The following is a 15,486-nucleotide window of genomic DNA, read 5'->3' on the forward strand; positions in this document are numbered from 1 at the left end:
ATTGTAATCTAACAAACAATAAGCTCTCCATTTTTGGATTTGCCAGATTTAATCTGACCAACAATGTTGGGATTTTGCCCAGCTTTTGTGTTTGAACTCCTTCCCCTCCACAGTTGCTTTTCAAAAACGATTTTCTAGAAATTCAAACTGCTCAAGAAAATCCACCAAGAAGCTCTTTAACATCCAAACAATGCCGGTGATACATATACTCCAATAGCCACTCGATTTCTTGTTCGTTACCTTACTTTAAAGGAATCCCACTCCATATGTGCACCAGTCTCCAGCACCAGTGTGTTTATGAACCCCATATAATCTAAAACAAAACATTTGATGTATTTTGCTCTGTGTGGAGTAAATACTGAGTAATGTCTCAGTTTTTAGTTCAATACTTCACAACCTCCAGTTATTTTAACCATCTTCATGGCTAACTCGCTATAATCTCTATATTCATGCTGTATAAAGACAGGTGTGCTCTTACTTCGAAAAGCCGCAGGATGTTGGCCACCATGATCGACACAGAGCTGGCTGATGCTCCGATCACTCCCACCACCCTCTCCGGCTTTCGGATGATGGGCGGCTCGCCATTGGAGCAGCGAATGTCTGATGTGTCTTTCTGGATAAGAGCCTGAACAAAGGTGAGTGACTGTTCCAGAGCGTAGGTGTCTCTGGAGCAGGTGTCCAGGATCCGGGCCCCAAGTGTGATATTTGGCAGCAGCTCAGGGTCGCTGTTAATCTGGTCCAGAGCGTACAGCATGGCCTCCATGCGGTGGATCCCCTTTTCCTTCTTTAGCTCCCCACAATTTACACCGTGGGGTCCGCGGGCATGGATGGGGAACAGCCCGCCCAGAGTGATGTCACCTGGTATCTTTATGGAGTGGGGGTGGAAGTGCTGGTGAGAAGCGCTCACCTGGACCACCTGTCCGCCAGTCCAGAGGCAGAGAGATAGCAGGAGGCGGGGCCACAGATGATATTGGTAGAAAGTGCAGAAGAAGACGTGAAGGTAATGATGATGATGATGATGGCGGAGGGGGAGAGAGGCTAGGGCAGGGCCTGATGATGTCATACTGAGGTGATGTTCAGAGCTGAGCTTTCATCCTGCTGTGGAAACCTGAGGAGACAAGAAACAGTCAGTGTCAGTAACTCTACGACTCAAAGGTTGTCCTGGTTTTTGTGAAGAAAATAAGATCTGGGTTGATCTAATATAACCTGAAAATGATCAGAACTGTTGCATAATAACCATTAATGATTAGACTGGTTCTCTGTGTAGGCATACAGAGGCAAACTCTCAATATTTCACTACATTAGGAATAAATGTGTCTAGTTCAGAGTCAGAAGAATCAGCTTGTGTGGGTTTGATAACGGCCAAAAGGATGGCGTGAACTTTATTTCACCTCCATGATGGAAATTAACAAAATAAAATACATTTGATACAATTTGTGTTTGCTGTGCTATCACATATCACCACAAAAATGTGATAAGCAAAATACAAACAGAAACTAGCACAGGTCCTCAAATGGCTGCTTCGTTACATGGTCAGAGCCAAACTCTGCGAGGCTGTGAAAGGACAAGTTGAGCTTTTAGGGGCTTTTTGAGGCTACAGTCGAACCCACAGTTGCTTCACACGTTCAGTTTGTCAGATTTATTACTTCCTCTTTGATGATCACAGCAGTTTTCAGCTGTGCGAACATTTTAAAGAGATAAACTTTATTAGCAATCACAATGTTCCAGTGGAACAGAGGAAAAGCTGCTGTTCTTCTTCTTTCACCTGCTCTCTTTTGGGGTCACCACAGCAGATCATCTACCTCCACTGCACCCTCTAAACCATCCCCTCAACACTCTGCATGTCCTCTTTCACTGCATCCATGAATCTTCTCTGTGCTCCTCCTTTTCCCTGCCCGGCAGCTTCATATTCAGCATCCTTTATCCAATATATCTGCTCCTCTGCACATGTCCAAACCTTCTCATGTCTCTAACTTTGCCTCCAAACCGCTGAGCTGTCTTTTGCACCTTGCACCGCCTCTTATCCTTTTGTCAGTGTCAGTCTCCAAACCTCCGTTAGAAATAATAAACTATCTAATGATGAATGACTCCAATAATCACTTCCATTTAACACACTACTAATCAAATTAAAGTTGAATCAGATAAAACGCTCTCTAAGCTCTACTGTACTCTTTATTTTTTGCTCCTTCGGCAGTTTGACACATCTTACGTGGCAGATGAAAGCACCAGAGAAGACCAAAGATAAGCTTAATTGCACGTTTCAAACTCACCATAAAAAAAAGAAAACCGCTTTTTACACAAATGAAACAAAAGTGCAGCCATGTTAACGAGACTCCAGCTTCACTCAGATCTTTTCCTCCTCCTTCCTTCTTGATTTTCCCAGAGGAACACTTCCTGATTAGATTAGCAATCTAGTCATGATCAGATGATGTATTCTCACTAAGCACTGCCTGTTAAAGCATTATCTCTATATTCATGGAAAAAGTTTGTTTCCTATACTGAAATAAAAATGCAGACTTAGCCTTTTTTACTTTTGAGTGAAAGTCAGAAACTTATGTCTGTGCTGAATTTAATTAAGGATGTTGGATCAGCAGCTCGGTTCGTTCTTGAAGTAGAAAGTCAGTTTGATATGTGTCATATTTTAATCTTAAATTAAGATTTTATTAACAGGATCATCCAGTGAGCCTGGTGGTTACTGGAGAGCAGCGAGAGCCCGTTATCAGTGAGCCGGAGGGGCTTTCAACAGAATGAGTCTTCAAAGAGGAAGATGGAAGTCCTGAAAAAATGATCTGCAGCGTGTGAGGCGAGAAGCATCTCTCAGCTCAACATCCCCCAAAAATTCAATATTATTGAAAAAAAGCAATCTAAAGTTAACAATAATAGAGCGACCATCAGAACATAGACATTAATCACTTTCATGTATCTATTTATTGATCAGTTAAGTCACAAATATATTGATGAGTTCAGCCAAATGCGTGCTGCACATCACATTCACTCCTCCCCGGAGGTTAAACCTGGTTAAATCTGGGTTTAAAAGAAAAATAACCCTCACAGTTGACTATTACATAAAAGCAGCTTGTTTTCCGCGTTCGCCTGATAGTCCTGCTGCATCGTGGACTGGTTTCATTCTCTGGTTCTGCTGGAATCATTTTCTCTGACTGGTTTTCCTTCACCAGGTTCTGCACTCACCGCAGCGGGATCCCTCTCCTCGCGGTCCGAGCTCAGTCCCGAACCCGCTCCGCTCCGCCTGCAGGTCCGCAGACAGCCGCCGCTCCTCTCCGGTAAACTCTCCGCTGGTCCCGGCGACTGAGTCAAACTCCGGTTCGCCTCCTGCTGCTCCTCCAATCAGCGGACTGAATATCCCGTCTGTCTCTCCGCCTGCCTGTCTGTCTGTCTAATTAAAGCACGCACACTAACGCTCGGCGTGCACTGGTTTTACCATCCTTATGAGGACTTTCCTGCAGTGCGAGGACCACGTTTTGCTCGCTGCTGTTTGAAGGTTTCTGCAAATCAGGTTGAATCATGTTAATGAGGGTCTTTGCGAGCACACAACGAGAAAGTAGGTGTGTGTGCTCCATGAACATGTTTTTACTTTATTATTAGCTTTTTAATTTAGCCCACTGATTATTTTAGAGTCGATTTCTGAAGGTCAGGTGTGACAAAAAGTACAATTTTATTTATATAGGACATTTCAAGGTAAATATAAAATGCTTCACAACAAAAAAGTTACCTATAAACAAGTTTAAAAGAATGATTTTGAGTATTTTTTTTATAAACAGACTGAATCCACGGATCTCAGGCTGAGAGATGGGGGATGATTCACCGTCCATACGGAGCTCTACCATTAAAAACCAGATTCTTAATGTGAACTCTGAAGCTAATGAGGAGCCAGATGCATCTGAAAGATGTTCCAGGGAGGTTTTACGAAGACAAATGAACAATTGTCCAATCCAGGAGTGATGAAATAAAAGCATTAATGACAAAACATTAACATTTTTTAAGTGAGTGAAAAGGACCTGGAGTTTCCTTTAGCTTAGGCACAAATCTGTGCTGAAGGACTTCTGTTTGGTCTTCACTAAGCTGGAGAAAACAGTAACCACCCTACTTTTAATAAAGCCTATGCATGTCCAATGTCGTTAACTCAGAAACATCTCTGGGCAGCAGTGATAAGAAATGCCCTGAAAAGTGCCCAAAATGTACCAAGCTGACCCTTTGTTTACCGACAGCCACCACTGCTGGCTTCTGTCACTTCTGAGTGTTTACCTGCTCAGGTGTCGGACAGGTGTTCAGTGTTTACCTCCTGATGTTTAAACCCACTTTGATCTTCCTGCGTGTAGTGATAACAACATCTGTTGCTAGGGAACATCTGCCTGTAAATATTCAATGTCAAAAACAATAATAATAATAAAAAAGTTCAGAATGACAAAAACTTCTTTGAAATTATTTTAGTTTATTTCTGCAGCTGCCAATCATGTCAGCAGAAGTGCATCATGGGAGATGGTGTTTATTTATTAGCTGCCCTTTCTCTCCTTACTTCTGTGTGGAAAATCCACACACTGAAGAACTTTTTTCAGCTGCTCCCTTATTCACAACAGCACAGCAGGCAGCTCGACATGTTTTAATTTGCTAGATTTGTATTTATGTCAGATGTCCTACCTGAAGTAACCCCAACAGGCTTTGTCTGTGGACTCTCCCGTGAGAAAAGACAGACTGTATATAAAAGATGGACATTGCTGTTAGCGTCTGGATTTTGAAGCCATAACCACGAGGTTTTTTTTTTATATGGGGGCCACTAAAAATATTGAGATGGCGCACCAAGAACAGAACAGTGCAGGGACGCAATGAAGGAAGGGACGACGGGAAATCGTGAAGGCATGACAAAACAATTGTATACAATTAATTCAAAATTATACACAATATTTCAACTCACTGTGAAGTGTCTTCCTGTCTTTTGTGCTCATGTTTAAAATAAAAATGTTTAAAAATAATAACCAATAGACAGTCTTGTATATTTTGAGGGGGGGCCAGTGGCCCCCCTGGCCCCCCCTTGGTGGCGACCCTGGCCATAACATTTCTGTCCAAAAATGGCTGGATCTGACCATATTCTGCTTCTGAAAGGTGCTTCATCAATGAAGTTAATTATTTTAATTGTTGTCACAATAATAAAAGAAAAGAATAAATCCATTTCATGTCAAAAAACTTTATCTTAACTGGCCCTCAGGGATAAATAAAGATTTTTTTTGACTTGACCTAAATTAAATTTAAACTCAACAGGTGAAAATTCCAGACACGATTTCTACAAGCAGTCATGAAGGTCTCCATTGTGGCTTGATGCTCATAGTCATCAGTCAGTAAGACGCTTTAACACATCAATCCTCCTGTTTTCCATCAGTGAAAAGCGAGGACATCCCAAAGCTCGCCGCTGTATTTCTACCCCACCCCTTAATTAAGGCACTCTAAACAGAATCACACTCATCATGGACTGAGAGGGTGGACTGGAAATGAGCCAGTGTTTCTGCCTATTTCCAGCAGAAGAAACAATCCTAAAGAAAAGATTGAACACAACAGTAATGTGTGTTGCACCTGAGGGTAAAACAAGATCGTCTCAGAAGAAACAACAGAAACAATGTTTTAATAAACTAAATGAATCCAGATGTGTCTGTAGTGCTAATCTCCCTCTATAAATATCGACATATCAAAATATGAAGAATCTGCAAGCAAGAGAGCCACCCTCTACCCTCTGACCCCTGCTCTTCTGCAGAGCAGCTTCTCTAAACGCAGAAGTATTCAGCATCTGCTCGGGAACGTCAGGAATGAACGGCGCAGACAGGAAGAGCCACTGACTGGTAACCAGTTCTGTGTCTCCACCTGCTGGACTCAAACTGAACTTTATTTAAACAGGAACCTCCTGTGTGAACACAGCAGTGTCATTAAATCCACACAAGACAAATGCTCAATCAGTCTCTTCTTACTGGACAGTTTCCAACCAATCAGCTGCTTGTGTCTTTTGGATCAGCAGCTGATTGGTCAGTGTCCATTCGAGGCCGTTTGCTGTGCGGCATTTCTGATTGATCGGCATCTCTGAAGCCTTCGGGGGTGATCTGGTATTGCACCATGGTTTCCACGTGACATGGAGACTTAAAGATGGTCGCCAGACGTCGCGACCCTTCCCACTGTAGGAGGAGCCTGATTGTAGGGGCGTGGCCCCAACACTCCCCAAGGGCAGGCACAATGTGCGATTGGCCGTCCCGGATCCGGGTCGTCATCTGGTTGGTGATTACCACTGCAATGTTATGGTTTATTGCCATGGTGATTAGCTTCTGTCCGACGCCATTAAGGAGGCGTGTCCTTTGTGAAAGCTCGTCAAAGAGCAGGCGGAAAGGAAATGCCACACTGTCGATCACCAGGAGGCGGATCTTTGGATGCTGGGACAGGAAGTCAGGAAGTAGATGGAGCTCAGCTAGCAGCTCCACGTAGTCATGGCAACGCGCCTGAGTGAGGCGAGATAGAGAGCCAATCAGAATTTTAGAAGTTTGCAGATGCATAGTGACATCACTGCATACATCACTTAGACATTACCAAGAAGATGTTGGACAGGATGGTCTCCACGGTGAAGGTCTCCATGGCGGCTCGTTGCTCATTGTCCTCAGCCAATAAGGAGCAGTGTCTAACGGCGGCTGCTGCGATGTCGGTGACCCTCTGAAGCAGGAAGCTGCCTTCTGTGTCGATAAACATCACCTGACCTTCGACCCCCCCGAAGCACTGAGGCACCTGAACATCCACCGCCAGCTGCAGACTGAAAGGGCGACATCATCACTCACTTTACTGATCCACATCACGGTGACTGATTTTCCTCGACTGTTTTCCTCACGCCATCATCACAGCTCCAAAACATCTGTAAGGTTATAGATGATGGTGTGTGTGTGTGTGTGTGTATTTCTTACCACAGCTGCGTTTTTCCAATTCCTGGAACTCCACAGACTTCTGTTATTTTCCCGACAGGGATTCCTCCTCCGAGACATTCATCTAGCTGAGAGGAGAATGTCACGATGCTCCTTAACTCCTCCTCCTTCTGCAGGAGCTCCAGAGCGGTCAGAGATGCTGAGACGTCACCACTTCCGCCTCCCCCTCCACCTTTCACAGCCTTCAGCACCTCCACAGCCTCCTCTTCGCTCAGGCCGGTCTCTGAAATGAAACTCCTCGATAAATCTCGCGTACTTTGTTTTCTTCCAAAGGCTCAGCTGTGTTTCACATAAAAAGCGGCTTGATGTTTATTGTGATGAAGAACGTGACTCAGTTCAGTGTCAGTGTTTTGAGCACCTTCCTGTCCACAAGTCTGCATTTCAGCAGAATATAAAAGGTAAACAAACAAACAGCTTTCAGCCATCCCTGCTCCTTATTACAAACGGTCTTCTCCAAAGACAAAACCATGAGTTACCAGGACGCTGTGAACCTGTTTTAGCTGTGATTTTTACTGCTGCAGGGCTTTAAAAGACAGACGAGCTAAAATGTGACACATTTTGACTGGAGTTTTTGGGAACTGTGGGGGGAAATGGAGCGGTACCTTTGCTAAGCTTGTCCGGTTTGAAGTCCAATAGGTCCGCGGTGAGCTGGAAACCAGCACTACCCAGTTTCAGCCTCACAGCCTGGCTCAGAGGCAAACTGGACACCGGTCTCTGCATCTCCGCTGCTAAACGCTAACAGCTTCAAAGCAACCCGCCGTCACCGGCGTGCGTTTTTCACACGCGAATACAAAAACGTACATCCGGTTTGAATTTCAAAATAAGAGCCGTTTGATTTCCTTCAGCTGTTAATGATCCCTTGTTTCACTTTTCGAAAAACACATCTAATATTGATCCTGAATCTGGGATCCTCCTGTTTGCAGCATTTTTCGCCAGGTTTCCTGAAGGTTCGATGACTGAGGTCAGAACATGGTTCCTAGGATTTATAAAACTGAAAAAACAAGGTGGAAGAAATACAGCTTAGATTAAAGTTTGTAGAGAAAAACACTGCCAGATTTTTAGACTCATGAACCGCCCATGTCCTAAAGATGTGCGTATGCAATTAAACGAAATGTGGAGCTGCACTAGAATTCAAACATCATTTTGTTTTTAAGAAATATTTTACAAAGTCGAGAAAGGATTTTTCAGACTCTTTATTTAAGTAAATATCATAATCTACAGAAGTAACAGTACATGAAGTTCAGCATGTGAAAATACTAATGAATCAGAAATACTAGTCCAATAATGTGTATACCACTTTAATGTTGTAATTGACAAGTTTTTCATTATTTCTGTACTGTCAGGCAGCGATGGCTATAATAATACAGCAGAACGTAGTAGTAAAATAACAAGTAAAACCTAAAGCTTTAATAAAAATGCTATGGAGTTTAAGGTACATTTTGCCCACCTCCCCCAGCTTTCCCATCATTTTACACAATAAATAAATAAATTTAAATAAAAATCTGTTTAAAAAATGTGTTTTCTGCTGGGGAAAGAAATTTTTTTTTCCTTTATGAAAGATTATACAACTCCCACCTAATGTTTTATTTTGAAGGCATAACCGGAAGTCAACTGTCAGCTGATCTTTGTTAGTGCGCCGCTCTGTTTCGTCAATCACATGCGACGGTTTGCGCACGTGAAACGTAACTGTGACAGAAGTTCGTCAAAGAAATCTCAAAGTAAGCATTTATTGTGAGTTTTAAATGTTTTAGTTTGAAAAAGTCTGCACGCGGAAGTTATTCTGGTTCCAGTTTTGCTGCTCTCGCGATTATCTCTTCAGTCTGAGTCACGTGCAAACACGTTTTGTTTTATAGAGATGGAGAGAAGAGAGGAAGACGAGGACACGAAGGCGATTGCTCGGAGTGAAGATGAAGAAGAACAAGACGACGACGACGAGGAGAAGCGGGAAGATGGTGATTTTGATGATGATGAGGAGAAGGAGGGAGCTGCTGCAGACAGAAGAGATGATGAGGATAAAGATGTTGGTGACAAAGACGCTGTTGAGGTAAAAGAGAAGAAGAAGAAGGTAAAGAACGTATTTCAGGACAGGAAGTGCGTCCCCGGAATCATCTACCTGGGTCATATTCCTCCGAGGTTCCGCCCCAAACAGCTGAGGAACCTGCTATCAGTGTACGGAGAGATCGGACGCATATTTCTACAGCCTGAAGGTACAAGTACTACCAGAATACACACAGATATTACTACCACAGTATAACACAGACAGTATGTGGTGCAGATATACTCATTCAATACACACACAACACTAACGAATGAACGAAAACAAACTGTACCTGGATCAGTAATCTAGAGTACCAGCTCTCTGTGCTTTCTGGGTGTTTCCAGAAGTTTCTGGGAGTGATGGACTTTAAAAAATGAAACAAGGGTCACTGTTTCATTTTTCACAGTTTATGTCCATCCATCCATCCATGCATTTTCTTTCGCTTATCCGGGGTCGGGTCGCGGGGGCAGCAGCCCAAGCAGAGAAGCTCAGACCTCCCTCTCCCCAGCCACCTCCTCCAGCTTATCCAGGGAACACCAAGGCGTTCCCAGGCCAGCCGAGAGATATAATCTCTCCAGCGTGTCCTGGGTCTGCCCCGGGGCCTTTGTTCGGTGGGACATGCCTGGAAAACCTCGCCCAGGAGGCGCCCAGGAGGCATCTTTGTCAGATGCCCGAACCACCTCAACTGTCTCCTTTCGATGTGGAGCAGCAGCGGCTCTACTCTGAGCCCCTCCCGGATGGCCGAACTTCTCACCCTATCTCTAAGGGAGAGGCCAGCCACCCTTTGGAGGAAACTCATTTCTGCCGCTTGTATACGCGATCTCGTTCTTTCGGTTTATGTCCTGAAAAAAAAAAAAACACAATTAAAAGCTTCTCCTGGATATAAAAATTCCAGAGGGTCCAGTCCAAATAGGCCTTTTTTTGATTAACTCATTTTTCAGTGGACTCGACATTTTATTAGCAACATTTTCTAACCAAATGAGGAATTTTCACTTTTCAAATACTACTTCTAGTTTCTCCTTTTTTACATCTCACTTCATCGTGTCTGCAGACTGCAGAGTAAACTGAGTGCAACAAATATGGAAAACCCACCTTACAGTGTTGTTGCCGTATATCCTACAGACAGGCAGTGCTCTGAACTCTCAGTCTTAAACCTTGTGTGGATGCCTTTGTTATGGAGCGATACTAAATGTTTAAAGCAGAATTTTTGTCTGCATTCTGCTTGTTTTTTGGTTCTATTTCTCCTTGAAAGGTTATTTTATTCGAAATAAAACACTCCACGAAACGCACTCGAGCTGTAATTTTACAGTCAATGGTTTTATATCACATGTGGGCAGGAGTCAGCCTTCAGAACATCTCACTTCAGCCCACAACATCCTAAAAGGAAAACAGAACTCCTCCTCCAGAAATCAATAAGAGGCAGCGTTATGCCAAGATGTCCCGAACTGCAACGGGTCTGTACTGCTCTATAACTCGACTCCAGATTTACCGCTGACCTGATCATCCCAACAAAAGATTTTTAACTAACAAAGATGTCAGGGCCTTGGGAGGCTAACTGAAATAAAAATAAATAGAGGAAATATCCTTACTTCTAGTCTGTTTGGTGACATCTTTAGTAAACATTATTTAAACTCTTAACGGATGTATTTATTGAGACCTTGGATGTCTATAAGACTGAGTCAGCTGCTTTCAAAAAGGTTTGTTTTTATTGAAATATAGGAAACGTAACATGTTTAAAATTTTTACGATAAACATTCTAAACTTATCACCAAAAAAGTTTAAGGGACCTAATCTGTGTTGAGAAAATGTACAATCAAAGATCAAATGAGTGACAAATTAAGAAACCTGAATACGTGTCACCTGCTTTGAGGCTGAATCAGTGGGTCTGATGTGGAGTTGGAGAACGTGGCTACCAGTTTTGTGGGTCCACCTGTCCTCTTGGGGGACAGGTAAAGTTCTGAGAGGCTAACCTGATCCTGTGATGGTACAGCTAGGGCTGCCACAAACGATTATTTTGATAGTCGACTAGTCACCGATTATTTTTGCGATTAGTCGACTAATCAGATCATCATCCATTGGACGTAAAACTACAGCTTATTGCACCAGCAGCATCTGCTCTTATATAACTATCATTAGCTTACAGCTTTAAGTGTTTAAGGTATGTGCCAACTACAAATAAAGACAAGATGATAGTTTATTAAATCTTAATGAAATTTGCAGATTGTTTCGGTGAAGTTTAATAAACTTCTTGCTATCTAAAATATAACAGGACACCGGAGTAAATTCTCCAGCATCTCACACTTCTGATAATCAGCTGTCTGTTTGACGTTTATTCAGCTGTGTAAAAACTATAACTTTAATCTCAGCCAAACCGATTCACTCAGGAACAAATAAAATACAAAAAAAAGCCAAACAATAACATTTTTTAAGTTATCTAAATGACTTGTATATCATGTTTAACCTGAGTAGCGAAAGACGGCGGTGGGTTTGAAAACGATTTGCCGGTGTTGTGCCAAAAAGTGATTGTCTGCCAAAAACTGATTTCCGGTATTTGCCAAAAACTGATTGCTCGTATTTAAACTGCTATAAGTAACTTGTTGGGCTATAATATGTGAAACTTATGTCAGATGCATCCATTATGGATGACAAAGTCATCTTGAGCCACAAGCAACATTCGTGTAACAAGGTAGAAGCCGCAATCAGTTTTTGGCAGTGACTTTTATATAACCTTTATTTATGCAGTTACAAAAATCGCATTAACATTAAAAATGTATTTTGTAAGAGTAAGTTGCCCAACAGGACAGCAGAAATGGCAGCAAATATTACAATAGTTCTGTAAAAATATTTTAAGTGGGGATAAAGGACCGGATTGGTTATAATGTAAGTACAATAACACAGAGTTATAAAGATACTTGAAAAACAGATAATTTTTTAATTCTATATATAACCCTTTTGTAAACCCTGTTCAACGAAGTCTATTTACGAACATACGTAAAGATATTACATGTAAAAAATACACAGAAACATTGGAAATCAGTTTTTGGCAGGCAATCACTTTTTGGCACAACACCGGGAGTCCGGTGTTCTCACGGCTCTAGTTAGCCTTGCCCCCGGCTAGCTATCGAGCTAGTGGGTAACAGACGTCTCCGAAAACGTCGGAGCGCTTTTGAAAATATGTGGTGTCTTGATAAACTGAGCAGATATTTGAGGTTTACACAGCTACATTCTCGCCTGAAAATATGTTAAACGTTTATTTTGTGACCCAGAAAGAATAATAAGAGTAATATTAAAACTAACTAGCTGCCGCCATTGTTGGAAACTGAGCTGGGCCACGCTATGAATTCTGGGACACAGCTACTTCTTCTTCGGGGTTTAAGGCAGCTGGCATCCTTGTACATGCAGTGCTGCCATCTTCTGTTTCAGTCCGGTATTACACTTAAATCCTACTACTTATTCCTGCGTCTTTTGTGATCTTACAAAGCTTCAAACGACGCGACTATTAAATCAGTCGTCGACGATTTTGATAATCGACGTAATCGTGACTAGTCGACTAATCGTGGGAGCCCTAGTTTCAGCCATGTTAAACACTTACTTTGATTTCACACGTCAGCGCCACTGCATGAACAGCAAGTGAGGAAAAGTGCAGCTTTCACCACAGCCCCTCAGATATTTCTCACCTGTTAATGTTCGATGCGCTCATCTTGCAGACAGACAGGTGAGGAAACGGAAGAAGAAGGCTGGGCTGCGGAGGTGTGACTTCACAGAAGGATGGGTGGAGTTCAGGGATAAACGCGTGGCTAAGAAAGTGGCGACGTCGCTCCACAACACGCCGATGGGAACCAGGAAACGCCAGCGCTTCTCCTCTGACCTGTGGTGCATGAAGGTAGGTCTCTTATTCCCTGTTAATGCACACCGATTACGCTGAAAATGCAGACACACGGCTGTTTAATGTCATCATAGTGTCAAATAATTTGTCCCTACTGCTTACCTGTGTGTGCCCAGTACCTGCACAGGTTCCAGTGGATTCACCTGAGTGAGCGGCTGGCCTACGAGCAGACGGTCCTAAACCAGAGGCTCAGGACTGAAGTTTCGCAGGCGAAGAGAGAAACAAACTTCTACCTGAACAACGTGGAGAAGAGCGCTCACCTGGACAAGCTGAGAAAGAAGAGGCAGAGAGACGGAGAGCAGGTAAACGCTGAAGCACGAGCTGAAGCGATGAACGTTAGCCCTGCTCAGGCAGAGACGCACGTTCGCTCTAAAACTGTTTGTCATCGTCAGGTGGAAGAGAAGACGTGGGACTTCACTCAGCGCCAGACTGAGGAGGAGATCCAGATGAAGAAGAAGAAGAAGAAGGACTCTGCTTTGCAGAAGCACCTGGACAAGGCCCGCCTCATGGAGCAGAAGAGCCAATCGAACGTCTCGCTTCTGGCCAAAATTTTCAACTCCAAACCGTCACAATGACAACAGAGAGATGCTTCATGAACTCCTGGACAAATGTTTCCGTAGAAAGTGTAGAGTCCTTTCCCCAACCAATCAAAGGCCAGTTTTGGCAGGGGAGGGGGCGGAGCAAAGGGAGTGGAGGAGAGCCAATATGGAGGAGTCATTCCACTTCCTTTTCAGCTCACTGTATAGAAATTGTTGTGATTAACTTACAGGTACAGAAGAGGGCGCCCAGTGAAGCTAACATGTCTGAGTTGAAATACACAACACCTATATTTAGATTTTATTAAAGCAAAGTTGAGTTTGCTCATAAGATGCTAGCATTCTGCTAAAACATGCTGATTGGTCGTCACCTCGAAGCCTCGTTTCCCAGTGATGACTCCAGCAGGCGTTACGAGCTTAGTTTAACCAGAGCAGGAAGTTTCCATGTGTGGATCCAGGATGCTGACAGAAATTCTCTGATACTCACTTCAGCAGAATGTGGTGCTGCGAGGTCTCTTAAACCTTCAGAAAGATATTTGACTGCAGTTGAAGATCCACAGGGCCTCATGGTACACGCTACCCTGTGAGTGTCCACTGTGAGTCTGCAGTGGGAGTTGTGGATTATATTAAAAGATTTAGGAAAGATTCAATATTTTTTCTTCACGTGTTATTTTCTGTTAATGTTTGTGAGCTGTTCCAGCGATGCGGTGTTGGTGAGCAGACATTTCTGCCTGGGTATCTTTTCGGGATCAGCTCATATGTCGTCAGGCTTGAGGACAGAAGCTGAGGTCATTTCTGAGAGAAGAAAATCACTGGGGACAAAATCTGTGGGATGGATCTGCTGATCACTGGAGAATTACTATTCAAAGGTCTTGAGCCACTCCTGGTTTCTTGATATTTTGTTAGGAAATTGGGAAACAGTTTGAATAAACTCCTGGGTTCATGAGCATGAAATTCGATATTTGATATGACGCCTTTTTTTTTTCTCAGCATAGCCTTCAGGAATAGTTCTCCAAAGTTCTTCTTTTGATGTCGGCTGCCTTTCGTTCTCTGTGACGATGATCCCACACTGCTTCAGTGATGATGAGGTGTGGGCTCTGGGGAGGCCGATCCATGACTGATTGTGTTTTTATATGCAGCTTTTACTGCATTGGCAGTATGTTTGCAATCGCTGTCACGTTCAAAAATGAAGTTGTTGCTAATTAGAGACCACACAGATGGTATTTATGTATCAAAAGATGTTGATGCTCTTCTGCATTCATAATTCCATCAATTTTGACTAAATCTCCAATAACACTGAAATCCAAACAGAGGCTGTTTTATAGATGGCTGCAGACACTCACTCTCTCCTGACCTCCTCCATATGTATTGATGACTACTTAAACCAAACTCTGGACAACCTGAGGCAAGATTTTTGAGTCATGTTCCTTTGTAGCCACACTTCCACTGATACCATTTGTGATGAGTGGATCAACTCAAAGACCAGACATGTCTCAGGACCTGTGTCAGGGCTTTTTTTTCCTGTTTCTTAAAGGACATTACTCCACTTGTCCAGTTACTCTCCACATTATGTCAACATATGGACATAACAGCTGGTCTAACAGTCATGTTTGGTCATTTTTTATAGATTGAAAAACAATGAACGAACAAATTATGTGTTTGTGACAAGCTACTAACAAAGTGATTATTTAACTTTTTATTTAGTAAAAGTATAAAAATATCCCTCATATTCCCACCACCACTGTCATGTGTTAAAAAAAACATCAATTACTGAACTTCAATAACTTAGTGAAACTTAAGAGTGTGTTTAATATATAAAGTCTTACACTCCCTTGCTCCACCACCACTAAAGCAGTTCATTAGGCATAAAGAAAGCTCAGACAGGACCACTCGAGCTACAATCCGAGGAGACTTGTTTATACCCCACAGACGGACAGCATTTGGGCAGAACGTCCTCTCTGTCCAGGGTGGCCATCTGTGGAACAGTCATCCTCAACCCATTAGAGAATGCTCGACATTCAATTTGTTTAAGGCAAAGGTTAAAAACTGGTTATGGACAAATCA

The 15,486-nt window shown here is 42.9% G+C and overlaps 3 protein-coding genes across 5 annotated transcripts in view; 1 reads left to right on the forward strand and 2 right to left on the reverse strand.

Moving 5' to 3' along the window:
• grm6a (glutamate receptor, metabotropic 6a) overlaps positions 1–3,479 on the reverse strand; it is a 39,687-nt gene extending 36,208 nt beyond the window's left edge. For both annotated transcript variants that reach the window (XR_014871536.1, XM_085145937.1), the window contains exons 1-2: positions 3,190–3,479; positions 479–1,108 (exon numbers count right to left, since the gene is read on the reverse strand). Coding sequence is in view for 1 of the 2 variants with exons in the window: in XM_085145937.1 (XP_085002063.1) it covers positions 479–1,063 (585 nt within the window). In the remaining variant the exon portion in view is untranslated. The remainder of the gene's footprint in view (positions 1–478; positions 1,109–3,189) is intronic.
• A 1,102-nt stretch (positions 3,480–4,581) lies between these two features.
• On the reverse strand, positions 4,582–7,761 carry rad51c (RAD51 paralog C). The gene is made up of 4 exons (XM_085145974.1): positions 7,565–7,761; positions 6,945–7,185; positions 6,580–6,796; positions 4,582–6,491 (listed from the first exon to the last, which is right to left on the reverse strand). Exons 1-4 carry the CDS (start codon positions 7,680–7,682, stop codon positions 5,991–5,993), a joined length of 1,077 nt encoding a protein of 358 aa, XP_085002100.1. The 5' UTR covers positions 7,683–7,761; the 3' UTR covers positions 4,582–5,990.
• An 801-nt stretch (positions 7,762–8,562) lies between these two features.
• abt1 (activator of basal transcription 1) lies at positions 8,563–14,613 on the forward strand. Of its 2 annotated transcripts, none has more exons than XM_085145986.1 (5): positions 8,563–8,680; positions 8,816–9,169; positions 12,708–12,883; positions 13,003–13,188; positions 13,279–14,613. In XM_085145986.1, exons 1-5 carry the CDS (start codon positions 8,620–8,622, stop codon positions 13,459–13,461), a joined length of 960 nt encoding a protein of 319 aa, XP_085002112.1. In that variant the 5' UTR covers positions 8,563–8,619; the 3' UTR covers positions 13,462–14,613. The 2 variants fall into 2 exon arrangements, with proteins under 2 accessions (XP_085002112.1, XP_085002113.1); XM_085145987.1 differs by having other exon boundaries at positions 8,637–8,693.
• Positions 14,614–15,486: the final 873 nt, after the last annotated feature.

The sequence above is a fragment of the Neolamprologus multifasciatus genome, chromosome 20 (assembly GCF_963576455.1).
Source record: "Neolamprologus multifasciatus chromosome 20, fNeoMul1.2, whole genome shotgun sequence".
NCBI lineage: Eukaryota > Metazoa > Chordata > Actinopteri > Cichliformes > Cichlidae > Neolamprologus > Neolamprologus multifasciatus.

Excerpts from the sequence above, each read along its gene's own strand:
- rad51c (XM_085145974.1), bottom strand. The coding sequence starts at position 7,682 with ATGCAGAGACCGGTGTCCAGTTTGCCTCTGAGCCAGGCTGTGAGGCTG. Across the intron at positions 7,186-7,564 it reads ACCGGACAAGCTTAGCAAAG|AGACCGGCCTGAGCGAAGAG; the intron begins GTACCGCTCCAT and ends GTTTCATTTCAG. Across the intron at positions 6,492-6,579 it reads TCCTGTCCAACATCTTCTTG|GCGCGTTGCCATGACTACGT; the intron begins GTAATGTCTAAG and ends CGCCTCACTCAG.
- abt1 (XM_085145986.1), top strand. The coding sequence starts at position 8,620 with ATGCGACGGTTTGCGCACGTGAAACGTAACTGTGACAGAAGTTCGTCA. Across the intron at positions 8,681-8,815 it reads TTCGTCAAAGAAATCTCAAA|AGATGGAGAGAAGAGAGGAA; the intron begins GTAAGCATTTAT and ends TTTGTTTTATAG. Across the intron at positions 9,170-12,707 it reads CATATTTCTACAGCCTGAAG|ACAGACAGGTGAGGAAACGG; the intron begins GTACAAGTACTA and ends CTCATCTTGCAG.